The 14,623-nt window shown below is 39.4% G+C and overlaps 3 protein-coding genes across 4 annotated transcripts in view; all 3 read left to right on the top strand.

The window, feature by feature from the left end:
- Nucleotides 1-1,505: 1,505 nt before the first annotated feature.
- Nucleotides 1,506-7,843, top strand: rassf1 (Ras association domain family member 1). Of its 2 annotated transcripts, XM_031850923.1 has the most exons (7): nt 1,506-1,719; nt 3,307-3,814; nt 5,063-5,187; nt 6,374-6,478; nt 6,625-6,913; nt 7,007-7,122; nt 7,229-7,843. In XM_031850923.1, the coding sequence occupies exons 2-7, from the start codon at nt 3,523-3,525 to the stop codon at nt 7,376-7,378; spliced, it is 1,077 nt and encodes a 358-aa protein (XP_031706783.1). In that variant the 5' UTR covers nt 1,506-1,719; nt 3,307-3,522; the 3' UTR covers nt 7,379-7,843. The 2 variants fall into 2 exon arrangements, with proteins under 2 accessions (XP_031706783.1, XP_031706790.1); XM_031850930.1 differs by lacking the exons at nt 1,506-1,719; nt 3,307-3,814; nt 5,063-5,187 and adding an exon at nt 6,029-6,145.
- Nucleotides 7,844-8,201: 358 nt separating this feature from the next.
- On the top strand, nt 8,202-10,952 carry tusc2b (tumor suppressor 2, mitochondrial calcium regulator b). The gene is made up of 4 exons (XM_031850597.1): nt 8,202-8,341; nt 9,181-9,426; nt 10,589-10,709; nt 10,807-10,952. The coding sequence occupies exons 2-4, from the start codon at nt 9,278-9,280 to the stop codon at nt 10,870-10,872; spliced, it is 336 nt and encodes a 111-aa protein (XP_031706457.1). The 5' UTR covers nt 8,202-8,341; nt 9,181-9,277; the 3' UTR covers nt 10,873-10,952.
- A 97-nt stretch (nt 10,953-11,049) lies between these two features.
- hyal2b (hyaluronidase 2b) overlaps nt 11,050-14,623 on the top strand; it is a 14,004-nt gene continuing 10,430 nt past the window's right edge. The window contains exon 1 of the mRNA XM_031850564.1: nt 11,050-13,630. The gene's annotated coding sequence lies outside the window, so the exon portion shown is untranslated. The remainder of the gene's footprint in view (nt 13,631-14,623) is intronic.

Below are 14,623 nucleotides of genomic sequence, written 5' to 3'. Positions count from 1 at the left end.
GGGACAACACTGAGGTGGCACTTTTCCATCTGGATAGTGATTTTACAATCCCTCACACAGCCCAACGAATATTATTCCATTTTTTTTTTTATTGTAGGAGGATAGGAATCCAGTAGCAATGAGTCCATATCTCTTTTAATACAAATAAATACTTGTTTACGCTTTTATTCTGAAATCAGAATATCCGGATATCCCCTGTGTTTATGATGGTGAACTCCAGCCTTGCTGACGTGGATTGCTCCGGGACAGATTTCCCATATTCATTTAGGGAAAACACTTTTTTTTCCTAGTTGCATCAAGCCCGGAGCTGCAGGCACAGAGTTGACAAGAAAAGTGTATTCATTCCGATGGCATTCAAATGGTTAACTCGAAAAATCTCAAACTACCACAAGTCAGTTTGGGTGTATGTTGTTGGTCTGAGCCGGCTGGTGTGATGTCTCGGACTAATACCACCCATTTCACATGCAACATTCAGTGGTCAGTTGTGCTCCAATTACTCTCTCACAAGCGTGTGACTCTACAGAGCCTGCCCATACTGAGCATACAAAGCAAACAAACAACAACATGCTCATTCAGGACATCCCTCTCTTTGTCATATCGTACTTAATTGCAGTATTACTTAGTTGATTATTTGACTGTATTTACATTACACCACTACTTTTCAACATGTTTTTGTTTTCAAAAATACTTTGACGTCTTAGATTGTCCAGGGCATATTAACTTCACTTAATGAAATACAGTACAAGTGAATTTTATTAGAATTGTTATTAGAATGAGTTGAATCAACTCGGTGAAGAAAATAAGAAAATTAGAGTGATTGTGTAATCCTCATGGTATTCCAACATATTGGCTTGAGAGAGATAAGAAGGGCCCTTCGTCATCTGCCCCCATATTTAAGCCTGGAGGCCTTTTTCCCCACTGAGGGATCTCCAAATGGCCCTTTAAACATTGAACAGTCTATTCATTCCAAACTGACTTCCTCGCTCAGTTTCAGACTGATCAATAGTGCCATTCATTAGGAAATCAAACACATTACAGTTACTATCAGTCTGAAATCTTTACATCAGTCTGAAAAAATAAAATAAAATATCTGTATATTTATATATATGTATACTGTATACATATATATAAATATACAGATATATTATTTTATTTTTCACACTCTATATGTGCATGTGTGTATATATATAGAGAGAGGAAGAGAGAGATAAACTTGTTACAACACTTTCTGTCCATGGTTTATCCGTTGGTAATAACACAATAATACAGTTGGAAATATTCTTTATACATTCTGAAAAACCCTAAAGTCTGCAGTAATAAATATTGTTATAAAAGTGTTTTTTATGAATGGTTTATTAATGATCTTCAAATCATTACAACATTATATATTAACCACATCATAGATGCCTTGTTATAAAGTGTTACCAGAAAACTACATTTCATGTTTAGTGTAGTATACCTTTATACTGACCACTCCATCACATACTCACAGTGTGTGAGAACACAGCGGGTTCCCCTTGTGGTGCCTCAGCCCAGGATGGTTTAATACACATCGCCTACTGTACGGGATTAGAAGGTAATCCCGCACTCACAATGTGCATGCGCAAATTGAAGTGCGTGCGAAGGAAGAGGGACAGCTCGGTGTTAAATCAAACAACAAAAACTGCGTTCACTCTCCAAATCTCCTCTGTGATAAATGGCGATGGTGATTTAAACGAGGTAAGGTCATTTTTTCAACGATTTGTCTGTCAGCAAATCCGAACATTCGTTCGGGTGTCACTGTCAACTGAGTTTGTCGCCTCGTTTCGGACAGGATTAAACCGGGCTGTCCCGTTACAGACTGGGCTGCACCCTGCAACAAATGACAAACGCAGATTAAAGACGAATAATCAGAAACTTTATAGATCGAGCCATTAATGCATAGTTTCACATTCAAATATCTTATGACGAAACCAGCAGAATCTGCATGGATGATCCCGTAAAGGCTACATTGTTGCCCTGTGTGGATAATTGCACCGTGTGGTGACCCACTTGGCAGATTTAGAGCCCCGGGTTGTTCATATTCAAGTCACAGTGCAGCTCCACGGAGAAACTAATGAAACTATCTGAAACTAGTATCTGGTGCACCTGTGAACATTTCCTCTCAGTGACACCACAGCAGAATGTAGTTCTACTGCTGTCAGTGTTTGCATAGCAATCCCTGCACAAGAGACCAGAATTCAAAGTCTTCCTTCGGTAAATGTACACAAGTATCAGCAAAATATGTAACATTTCACTGGAAGTACTCATTGTGCAGCAGAGTGACCAGTGTGTCAGTGTTATAGTAGCATGTGTGTTATTAATTATATTGATTTATCATCACTGATTCATTAACAGCATTATTAATGTTGTAGTGGTTGAGGGTAACGTCATACGCTGCTGCATAGTTTAATGTACAACAATGCTTCATATACTTTACCAATATGTTTTTATGTTTTCCGGCTCTAATCTCAATCTGCAAATTTACTAGATATAAAATAAACTGTAGAAATAGCATAAAATGTATATACTCAAGTGAAGTGCAAGTACCTTAAATGTGTACAGTACATGAGTACACATTCCTCCACTGTGTGTCACACACTCAGCAGCTTTAATGCATGCATACATAGTATTATGTATGTTTAAAATGTTAAAACCATGGCTGTTGACTTTTTACTTCCATTGTGTTGTCATTTAGTTCTGAAATAATATCAGTTCTGTACTTTCTGAGTTTAACAAATAAAATGTTTTTGGCCCACAATTATAGTTTTGCTTCAGTGTCTCACAGAAAAAAAGTACGAGTTGTGCCAGGATTGCACAGGATTATAGCAGTCATCTTGTCCCGTATTTTACTATAATCATACAAATCCTGGCATCAGATAACAACAGTTAATCTCTTGTTTTTCCATTTGTCAAGCCCATAACCCAGAACAGTGTAGACAGTGGTTTTATGAGTGTTATTGCTTGAATTTAAATGTATTCAAATGTAGAAGCAAAGTGGGGGTTTCTGGCACAACTTGTGGGAAAAATAGGTCAAATGTCCAGCGACACTTGTATTATATAGAACAACTTTATTGTTTAGATCAATGTGTTCCGGCTTGTGGCCGTCATCAGTGCCATCCTGATGACATGATGATTTGGATGAAGGCCACAAGCCAAATGTGTTGGTATAACAATAACAATGTTCTACTTCAACTGATTTAAACATGTCAGATTATTTCATGATGAACTGACTCATACATGTATTCATTGTATTGTACTTCTGTATGATTTTAAACTGTCTTGCAGCCCAGAAGGACTTAACAGCCACCCAATCCTCTTCACAACGCACCACTCTGGACCGACCTGTACATTTAATCAGAGCACGACATTCACCACATCCTCATTAAGGATGCAGAGGTGCACATAATAATGCTGTCTCCTCTCATTGCTGGGTGTCCACCCATACTGGCTCATGGACAGCAAGTGTTCGCTTGACATGTCAGAGTCTCTATCAGGGACACGATGTCTAAATGTGAGCTGATTGAGCTGAAGGACCTAAGTGTAAATGATCCCATTGAGCTGGCTGCTCCTGCTGCCCGCACAGCCCCGCCGCCTGCAAACCCAGCTCAGCCGAGCCCCTTCCATGTCGTCCGTCTGCTCGGAGACAGCGTCAGAATCGAGGCACCCTGGTGTCAGACAGGAGATGCTGGAGCGGGTCATGACTTCCAGCCCTACAGTCACACCCATCTCACCTGGTGTGACCTGTGTGGAGAATTCATCTGGGGTGTTTACAAGCAAAGTTTACGCTGCGCCAGTGAGTACCTTCTGCATGTGGATTTGATTGGTAATATTCTATGTTTTTCCTCTGTGCCATGACCTCTATTCCAAAACTATTAAAAGCATATCAATCAGTGTAAATATTGTACTGAGCGACATGTTCCTTTAATCCATCAACATGTGCACTGCAGTTTATTTTGACCCAGGCCCACATTCACCGCAGACCGAAAAATAGTCATTAGAGCACCAAATGTGTTTCAATCCACGGCTGAAAATAGTCCCCAACAAACTCACCATTTACTCCTGTTTGTAACATTTGCTGACAACTACAGTATCCATGTAAATAAAATAAGACATATTTTAAATTGAAAGTATATATTAGAGAACACTATTAAAGTCTCTAGTAGGAACAAATGGGCTTGGCTCTGAGAGCCAGAGACAGGTTAGAAAAAAGTATTGTGGTATATTTGATTTTAGCGATAAGGTAAATAGAATAACGGCAGCCTTGTCCTTTATGTTTGGTGTGTACACGATGAGCATATTGTTTCTGCAACCATTGACCTACAAAGCAAAGAGACTCAACCAGCCACTAAATACTGTATGTATTGCATGAGACAAAAGGACGTGCAGTTTATCAGTCTGCCTGAAGCATCATGTTCCTGAATATGAGCTTGATAATAGACATTGTGAACTACTGTAGTTGCTTACTCAAGGTTGGTAAAGAACACTGGTATAAGTCTTATCAGAAATGACTTAAAATGCCCTCAAATTAAAGCCCAGCTCTGTAACCCCATAATAACTGAGATGTGTCTTCACTTTCCAGTATCAGGAGAATGCAGGATGCTCATGTTGTTTCTCCATTCATGAGAAACTTTATCTCAGAGGTTTTCCTAATCTGTAGGAAACTCTGGCAAGCTTCATGTTCTACAGATAGTTCCTGGAAATGTATTCGTTTGTCTATATAATTTGACTTGCATTTCTTTCCCAGTTCATCAAAAAAGAACTACTGTAGCACTTAGAAACAGTTGTGAGTGATAACGGCCTATAATTAACATCCCATTAAACATCAAACATGCGCAATTTTTATGTACAAACAAATATTTTGGCATGTTCCTAAGATAATGCAACTAGGTTATTGTGCTTTGGGTGATGCTTTTCAGCACAGGGACCGATTACTGAAGAAAATCCACAACAAGCATTGACCACTAGCCAAAGCATAGCAGACAATCAAAAATTCTCTCTCTCTCTCTCTCTCTCTCTCTCTCTCTCTCTCTCTCTCTCTCAGACTGCAGTTACACTTGTCACTACCGCTGCCGACCATTCATCCAGCTGGACTGCAGCACAGATGAAAGTTTGTTAACAGACGAGGAAGATTTCTCTGTTGACTCCCTCGAGACGGACACAAATGTGGTGAGGAGTAAAGCTATAATCACATCTTTTATTTATAGTACATTTGTATAGAAAGCAGTCTTCATTGGATTGTTTTAGGTGGGTATATAGGTCAAAGCAGATGGAGGCTACCAGATTGTCCACTGCAGAGTATCAGTGTGCCATATGTCCTCAAGGATGCTGTTTTTATTACCTCCTCATTGTCAATGCCAGTAATTTAGGAGAAAGCTGAGGGGGGGGGGGGCTTACCAACTTCACAATAAAGCAGCTGTCTTTATTTCGGAGCCACACAAAATAACCTAGGTCCAGCACAAGTTATCAGATAACTAAATGTTTGGTTGACAGTTTTTCAGCTCACTCAGACAATATTAATAAGAAATAAAATGGGACATTTAGCAACTTTTGATTTATCATGATTTTGGAAGCCCTAAATCCTTGACTAACCATACTATGTTAAAACACAGCATGAAGGAGTGGCAGAATAGTGAATTATAGTTAGTGATATGGTAAATCATATATGATAGGAAACTACAGTTTGATGTTGATATGTATGCACACATCAATAATAACATTGGGAGAAAGTGTTGCTTTCAGGATGATTTGAGCAGATGGCCCATTAGACATCTTTGTGAGGTTTTATTGTGTGGGAGGAGCAAATGGAAATACTGAGGTCAAAAAAGATGTGAGCGGAATCTGATCTGACAGAAGAGAGAGAGGGAGAGAGAGAGAGAGAGAGAGAGAGAGGGAGAGAGAGAGAGAGAGAGGGAGACAGGGGAAAGCTAAGAAAATTCTGACTTACTACTCCAGAAATTAAGATTTTGGTGATGACAAAAATCTAGTGAAACGCCTCTGAACCACGGAGATGACTCGGGGAAGCACAGCAAGTGACACATTTTGCAGTCAGGAGGACCGTAGCTCAGACATGGAGGTGTATTTTACTGCACATACGTCTTTCTTTCACAAGATCAGAAGATCAGCGGTGAGGCTATGGCATGATTCATCAGTCCTATTAGCACAGAGCTTAACTATAAAATCATGTCTTTATTTTGTAACCACAGACAAAAAGCTTGAATTGGTTTGACTTTTATTTACGTACATCTGTTCTCTGTCACTTCCTCTTCATCCTCAATGCTCACTTGTGAGGACGAGCCTTCTGCTGACTTCATGTGGCCTATTTGCTGTACTGTAACTGCTCTTTTCTTTTTAGGATGAACAGATCGATTGGGGTAAACAGAAGTTGACTGTCTGTGAGATTCAACATAAGGTTAAAGAGTATAATGCACAGATCAACAGCAACCTCTACATGGTAGTTGTGAGTGAATAATACCTTTTCTTTCTCAGAATATTCATTCATGCACAAATGTGTACTTCTACTGTATTTTGATTGATTAGTATTGAATAGCTTGCGGTACATTTCACTTCCATTCTTTCAATACAGTATATCTTTCTTACTTGCAGAATAAAGATGGGTCCTACACTGGTTTCATCAAGGTCCACTTTCAGTTAGTCCGTCCCGTCTCCCTGCCTCCCTCTCATAGCCTGTGCTCCACACAGGAGGAAGATCAGCAGGGCAGACTTATGAAGCGGCGGACATCCTTCTACCTCCCCAAAGACACTGCCAAGCACCTGCATATAAGTTCCCAAACACATGTGCGAGAAGTCATTGAGGCATTGCTCAATAAGTTCACCGTGGTGGACAACCCGGCCAAGTTCGCCCTGTTTGAACGCGCTGAGAGACAAAGTCAAGGTAAAATCCTCAATAATGTGCTGTTATTGTAAAACAAAACATAAACAAGTATTAAGTAATGTATGTGTAAGGGCTGGATTTTATTTCCTTTAGTGTACATGCGTAAACTGCCTGATGATGAGTTCCCCCTCTACCTGCGCTTGTGTGCTGGCCCCAGTGAAAAAGTCTTGAGTCTGGTTTTGAAAGAGAATGAAACAGGGGAAGTAAATGTAAGTATCCATTTGGATCTGAGAATTTATTCATATGATAGACAAGGTAATATACACAGAAATAGTCAGTCAACAGATTCTAATGTGAGATTCCTCTCCTCCACAGTGGGATGCATTCAGCTTTCCTGAGTTGTGCAACTTTCTGCGAATCCTGAAGCGCGAGGAAGAAGAGCATGTCCGGCAGATTGTGAAGCGCTACAGTCTTGCTAGAGACACCATGAAGCAGGCCGTGGCACGGATCACTACTCCTGGTTGACGTTGATTCAATTGAGCTTCATATTTAAACATCAAGAAGAACGTTCGGCCACTTTGTTGATTACCAATATAAAAGGGAAGAAAAGAGCTCAGACAATGGCATTGTTTTGAATACATGTTCATGAAGCACTGCTGTTACATTTAATGTGATCTACATAAAGGCTTAGGCCCTGCTAACTTTTGAACTGAATGGAGGAAACAGTAGATTATCTTGGACTTAATTGGATGCAGTTCTTTCTTGAAAAACCAAGCTGCTTTTCTGGATTATTTATAGTGGTACTAAAAACACAAGTTTAGTCTTTTCTGTGGTCATTTATATTTATATGTGATATTGATATTTAGTTTCTATTATATTCTGTGAAGATGTTTTAAAATTTCTGGCACTTTAATGAACATGTGAGATGGATTTGAGCAAGTTAAAAATATGAAACGATGTGTTTATACGTTATAACAATCTAATAAACTTATGATAATAAATCATGGTGTATTTTGATGTCATTGTCATTGATGTCATGATACAGGCGTAGCCTACTAACTCTGATAGACTGTATATCATTCAAAACCAAGGGCACTGATATGCTGTTGAAACGGCCTCCACTCTTTTGGGGAGGCTTTCCTTAAGATTTTGGAACCTGGGCTAGAGGCAGAGATTTGCTAAGACTGTTCTCTTTCAATGTCTAGTTCGGGGGAGTAGGCAGTGAGTTGTCAGTACATTTTTACTCCTGTTCAGTACATTCTAGCGTCTGTCTTTCCTTGGTAGTTTTCTAATGTCACCCTCCGGTCCATGTGGTGGCGGTAGCTCGCCATCATCTCTGTACAAGCCGGCAAAGAAGGATAACGTCTGTTAGCATAAACAGCTAGCCTAGCGGTGTGTCTTATCTTGTACAGATTTAGCTAGCAACCCACCGAGACAAATTCATCAAAGAATATTTCAGACCTGCGAACACATCAAACCACACTTTAGGTATGTTTTCAACTAAGCTAAGCGGAAGCGACAGACGTCATTAAACCTGCTAACGGTAGCATTGTGCAGCGTCAGTGACGTTAAAACGTTATTTTGTAAACCAGATAAGAACATGTTGACCTGGCTAATGCTAATAACGGAGTAACTGACTGTCTTTAGCTAACGGCGATGTTAGTATCCAGGACATAAAGTGACATAACAGCCACTGTAACTAACGCACGCAGGACCAACGTCTTAATGGTCTTGTCGGTCAAAGCTAGCTAGCAGCGTTAGCCGTCCTGTCCAGATAACCTATGCTAATGGTGGCGAGCCCTCTTTACTACAAAGCCGACTAACGTCATTCAGTGTTTTCTCGTTTTCACATACAAATACCTGATAATAATAGGACGCAGAAGAGTGGGCATGTTTGCGACGTTGGCAGGCTGTGTGTTGCTCTAAAATACTGTGATTTAACATATAGCTAACACTGTAATGTGACGTTAACTGGTCTGCTCGTTATATTTTGCATATATGACTCGAATTATAACCTAACATCATTTTGGGACTTGACTTACGTGTTAGCTATAAGCAATATATACTTGCTGTCCATAGAATAATGACATCTAACGTAACGTTATCATTTTGCACTGGATATAAGTGCAAATGCACAGGTGTTGCAGTATTTGTTTTCTTTTTCATATGCAAGATAGAGTAGAGTTATTGTCCCTGTCAGTAGTATCACTTGTGTTGACCACAGGGAACTGTGTTGTCAGCATCAGCTGATAAATAGGGTTTTAATTGTGTTTTTTTTCTTGTCTAAAGTGACTCAACTCCCCCCTTTCATGTGTCTCTTTTCATAGGTTTCATATTCTAAAGGACACATTTCATCTGGTACAGTAACACTGTAACACCACTGGCAGTCGAGTGACCCAAGAAAATAATGTGCTGCAGCTGAAGATGGGGGGTAGCGGCTCCAAATCCAAAGGATTTTGGCCTTTTTCTGGCTCAGGTAGTACGGACGATCCAACCAAAGATGGAAACGAGCAGTTCATGGCGAAAGTTCGGAGTTTCTCAAGTGTAACCCCTTTTGTGTTAACTAGAAAAAGGTAAATATACCCTCAGCAGGAAGTAGCCTTCATCATACCTTATTCAGGTATTATAGTAGACTGATATAGACTAACCATATTGTCTTACAACAACATAAATACCCATATTTATATTCTTCTTAGTATTTAGATTATAGTTTGATGTCCCTGTCCCCTTTGTGTCCAGAATGTTCCACAGAAAATAGCTCCACATTGATGTGATGGTATCGCTCATGTCCTGCCATTGTGGCAATGCAGACATGCTTTAAATATCTGATAAAATATCCTAAATATCTGAGGATTACTATTAGGCTGTAATGTGGTTGTGAAGAAGGTCATTGGAGTGAGCCAATGTGACTACTGCTCTTGGTCAAGGCTTGAGAATATTTTATGACGTGGTTTATTATGTGCTCATTTGTTAAAAAGACGATTTAGGGACATACCTGTGTTTGCACATAACACATCCCCACATATTCAGCCTGTGTGGTTGACACTGGGCAAAATGGAGCCATACATTTATGTTGTTTGCAAAACCATTCAGACCAATCTTCTGGTGTGTTATACCATAAACCAGGACTCACAGATCAGGTGATATGTATTCCTTCAGCCAGTGTCCACATTAATGTGTCTACTCAATCTTCACTCCACTTGTTTTTTGTTTTACATGAGTGGACACAGGCATAGTGTTCTGCTGCCTTAATATAATATGCTGTGGTCTTATATGCACCACTGTTGTGCTGAGCTGTTTGCTTACCATACTATTCTGGCTTTTCAAAACCAGGCATTTTACCCACAGGAAGACAGCTGACTGAATGTTTTGAGTTCTTACACTATTTTAGGTAAACTACATTGTGTCATTTCCAAAATGCCAAGGAGGTTCACTGACGGAGCCACGGCATATACAATCTAAACATCTTATTTATTTTTTTATAATGCTCACACGTTTGTGGTCTAGACACCCTGGTTGTGTATTTTTAGTGGCTACTTCATCGAGTAACTCTTTTTGTGTGGAACCAAATACAGTGTATGTGAAAATAATGTTTGATATTCACGTCATCATACTGTACGTTGTGTGATATTTGTAGTATATCTTGTAATATTGTCAACAACCTCTCCTGAAAGATTGGATACACACAGACATATTATACATGTTCGGATCATTAATTCAGTCTCTCTGCTGCAGCTCTATGTACTTTGATGAAGACGGCGACTTGGCCCATGAGTTCTATGAAGAGACAATTGTGACAAAAAATGGACGTAAAAAAGCCAAGCTGAAGAGGATCCAAAAAAACCTAACACCTCAGGTGAGGAAATTATAATCCCTAAACTATTTGCTCTTCTCGCCAACAGCAGCTCTCTGTACTATCAGTCCAAATAATTCTCTCTTTTGTGTCCTTGCAGGGAATTATAAAGCTGGAGATCCCTTGCATCCATGTAGATTTCCCAGTCGTCCTCTGTGAAGCCTGATGATGTCTGAGCAGTGTCTCAGAGTAGCCACTGTGTCAACTCCGTCCTGTGGTTTCCCCTACAGCTGGAAGCCTGAACCACCTTTTAAAATAACATGATCTCTTGATATATTCGATTGCCATATGTGGACAGGCTGATGCAACGTGTGCTGAGCCTCTGCATGTGATCTGTTTTGGCTTGTGTGCAGTTAGTCACAGAATAGGTCACCAATGGAGATCTAGTAGGGGTGTCGAGATGGCAAAACCTACTCCGTTTACAGGTCATGGTTTGTGTGCATGTAAGTGTGAACGTGTGTGCAGACACGGGCTGAAATGTGACAGAGTCCTGCATTTATTGCTACAGATTGTTTTCTGCTAGGATTCATTGAACTCTAGGAGTTTGAGGAGAAGGTAACCGATTCTTCCCTCTGTCACGATCATATCTAGAGCGGGAAAGTTTTTATGTGCACACGTTCGTTTTCTGACACCATCATGACTTGCTTTATTATGCATGAAAAGGATCTGCTTATCGGTAATAGCCTAGGGAGTTGACAATCGGTGTCCCTCACAATGTTGGATGGACTGGCTTCAATGACATCAGGTGATGGTCAAATGATGGTCACACGTACACAACAGCAGTGAGTCCAGTAAGAGATCCTGTTTCGTTTGCTGCTCTGGCATACTATCTTTCACTTTTAATTTATTATAACTGTTTTTTTTAATTACAATATCAAATGCTAAACTGTGTCATGGTCCTTTTTTATATCAATACAGATGATCAGCAAGGTAAAGTGCATTTACTTTTTCACAAGCTGTCAAGATCAAAGGGGAAAGAACATTCAAGCTCCTGCTTATGAGTTTTCCAATGGTTACTTTCTCCCCCAGCTTATGTGGCCTGGAATGACAGACCTGAAGTTACACCTGCATGGTGGGAAATATTCCCAGAATCTAAATTATAGGCTTTAAATGGACTTAGATCCTGATACACTGCAAATGATGTCGAGTTGAAGGAAGTTATAGGAGGAAATCTCTTTTTATTAGCGTCAAATGTGTCTTGCTAGGCTGAGTCTTTATGTAACAATTATTTGTCAAATTATCAGCAGACTGGAATATGCTTCTTTTTTTTTTTTTTAGGAAATGCTACTAAACTGAACTGACGGGACCTGTCTACCCATGTAGTGGAAATAATGCCCCTGACCTCCACCTGTGTTGAAATTAGCCAACTGCATAGTAAATGTGTATGCGTGTCTGCTAATGAGGGCCGGGTTACAGAGAAGTGAGGGGAATGCAGTCTCCATGGGAAAGAGTTTCCTACAAAGCTGTCTGTGATATTGTTCTCCTCAGAGGATAAAGAGGGCTTTGCCAAAATCCACTCCACTTTATTGCTTCCATGAAATGATTTTACTCGACAAGTCCTTGTGCTGTTTTTACCTCTCTTTTTCAGCCGAGTCTGGGGGAGACATGGCTGTACTTTCTTTTGTTTACTTTAACAAAGCTGTAATAATATGCAAGGCCGTGAGGTGAATTGCAGTATTGAGGTTAAAAGAAAAGATTTGACTCAGCAAACCACCCATCCTCGTGCTTTGCTTACGAACGTCTGAGCGCATTTAGGACAAGAAATGAAAGTAAGCTATTATTAAATCATTATTTATCTCCATATTATCTTTTATTTTGTCATTAAAAAGCAATGTGATTTTTTATACTTTAATACAAAGGCTGTATATTTCAGACATGCCATATCTGAACCTTTTTCATTATCATTTTGGAAACAACTACCGGAATATCCAGAATAACTTGGCTGATTTACCTGTGAGCTCTGGAGAAACTGTCTAAAGTCATGAGGTCTGAACATGCATTTGAAAACGGTAATAAAGGGACAATGAGGTCAATTGTGTGAAACTTAGTTTGAACCTTCTTAATACACGAGGGTTCAATATAACCTCAATGTGTTCTCTTTGCTGAAGGTACAAACAGAGATGTTACAAAAGATATTGCTGAAATAATTAACTCTCGGAGGTAAAATGACCCCACTATGTTCAACAAAAGGTTGTTTTTTTTAAGCAGGAGTCGAATTGGCATCTATAACAAGTCCTTTTATGGTGAAGTCTCCTTTGGCTCTTGCTGACCTTCCCATCTCCCATAACTTTTATAGATAATTTGATGGATGTTATGTAAGTACTTACTTTACACATGTCACATAACAGACAAACAACCAAGGGGTTGAAAAAACAACTCAACGTACAGTACCGTTTATTGGAAATCACCTTTTAGCTGTTTTCAGCTATAAACTTGTGTTTATGGTCTACAGTGAGAACCTGTCTGACACACACTAATCCTATCAAATTGGCTAACAGCAGCAGTAGATATGTCTGTAACTGTCACAGTAAAATTGTTGATGCTCACAGCTCACTCACAAGCATAGCTGAAAATCTTTATAATAGATTCTAATTCTACTTACTATGCTCTCCACTGTTTTGGTGTTTTTGAAGGCATCATTTAAACTGACTAAAATTATTTTGTGTGCCCTGTCAATGACATCCGAATACTGTACGTAAAGAAGTATAGAGCTAAATCTGCCTCAACTGGATGAGCTGCCCTTCGACACTCCCAAACTGAAAAAAAGCTACTCTTTGAAACTCCCAAAGAGAGGCGGAGTCTGCTGGATATTTAAATACCACTGGGTGGTGAGTGTCTACACAGAATGAACATCTGCGTTTGTCTGCTCTGTTGGGGGAGACTCACAGACATGATAATGGGACATTAGAGTGGAAAAGATTTCTGGTAAGCGACATTTTAGAAATCATGAAATGACAGATTTAAAACGTATTGATGAGTATTGTGCTGTGTGTATGTATGTATATATATATATATTATATATGTTCATGTTCCAGTTAAAATGTATATAAGTATGCATACGTATAAGTGACTTTCCTCAGAACAGATGCAACATATCATTTTAATTCAGTTCCAAAGTACTGCCATTACCAACTTTTAATTTAATACTAAAATGATGCCTATTATTCTTAGGAAGATGCATGTAGCCTGGAGATTTGGGGGGGTCTAAAGCGTCTTTTACGCAGCCAAACTGTTCAATTCAGTTAATGAAGCTATTATGTTCACAGAAAATTCAAATAAAATCTGTTTTAAAGTATGTGTTCCAGCTAATTTAGCTGATTGCCATTATATAAAAAGAAACAAAAGAACAACCATGCCTAAGTGTCTTGGGCCTCATTCATTCAGTGGCAACTGAAATCTAGCTAAAATACAACAGCCATCAAACAATATAACGTGGAATCTGTTTCATATTTGGGCTCATCATAGAAACTTGCCTATGCAGTCAATTCTTAGCATAACTTGAAGAATAGACTACTTTGACATATTAAAGGGGGGGGTGGGCGGCTTTGGAATGTAATGTTACGCTGAAATGAATGCCGGACAGGCTTTAAATCGGGCTTAAGTGGTAAGATATTACTATTTTAAATTAAACATCCATGATGTGTTGATAGAAATGGCAAACCAAGACAAATTATGCCTTTCATAAATTAAATCCCCCCTACTCAGTAACTCAATGCACTGAACTGTTATTGCTCAACGTCATCGTCGCTCCTTCTATTAGCCTTAGCTGGACGCTTTGTAAATCATCAACATGGGTTGAAAGTACTCTGACTTTAGTCTTTCACATGGCAGGTCGGTGGAAAAGTAATGTATCTGACGGTTACATGACGCCGAGATCTAAAAGTGGCCGATGTTATGTCACTGTGGTTCAGCGGTAT

The sequence above is a fragment of the Anarrhichthys ocellatus genome, unplaced genomic scaffold (genome assembly GCF_004355925.1).
Source record: "Anarrhichthys ocellatus isolate YVR2014 unplaced genomic scaffold, GSC_Weel_1.0 scaffold1, whole genome shotgun sequence".
NCBI classification, from domain to species: Eukaryota; Metazoa; Chordata; class Actinopteri; order Perciformes; family Anarhichadidae; genus Anarrhichthys; species Anarrhichthys ocellatus.
The sequence above is the reverse complement of the archived record's forward strand: the minus strand, read 5'-3'. Positions and strand labels throughout refer to the sequence as shown.

What these genes read in the sequence shown, in the direction of transcription:
- rassf1 (XM_031850923.1), top strand. Translation starts at nt 3,523, where the DNA reads ATGTCTAAATGTGAGCTGATTGAGCTGAAGGACCTAAGTGTAAATGAT. An exon ending in CGCTGAGAGACAAAGTCAAG is followed by an intron (nt 6,914 to 7,006) that starts GTAAAATCCTCA and finishes TATTTCCTTTAG; the next exon opens with TGTACATGCGTAAACTGCCT. An exon ending in ATGAAACAGGGGAAGTAAAT is followed by an intron (nt 7,123 to 7,228) that starts GTAAGTATCCAT and finishes TCTCCTCCACAG; the next exon opens with TGGGATGCATTCAGCTTTCC.
- tusc2b (XM_031850597.1), top strand. Translation starts at nt 9,278, where the DNA reads ATGGGGGGTAGCGGCTCCAAATCCAAAGGATTTTGGCCTTTTTCTGGC. An exon ending in TTTGTGTTAACTAGAAAAAG is followed by an intron (nt 9,427 to 10,588) that starts GTAAATATACCC and finishes TCTCTGCTGCAG; the next exon opens with CTCTATGTACTTTGATGAAG. An exon ending in AAAAAAACCTAACACCTCAG is followed by an intron (nt 10,710 to 10,806) that starts GTGAGGAAATTA and finishes GTGTCCTTGCAG; the next exon opens with GGAATTATAAAGCTGGAGAT.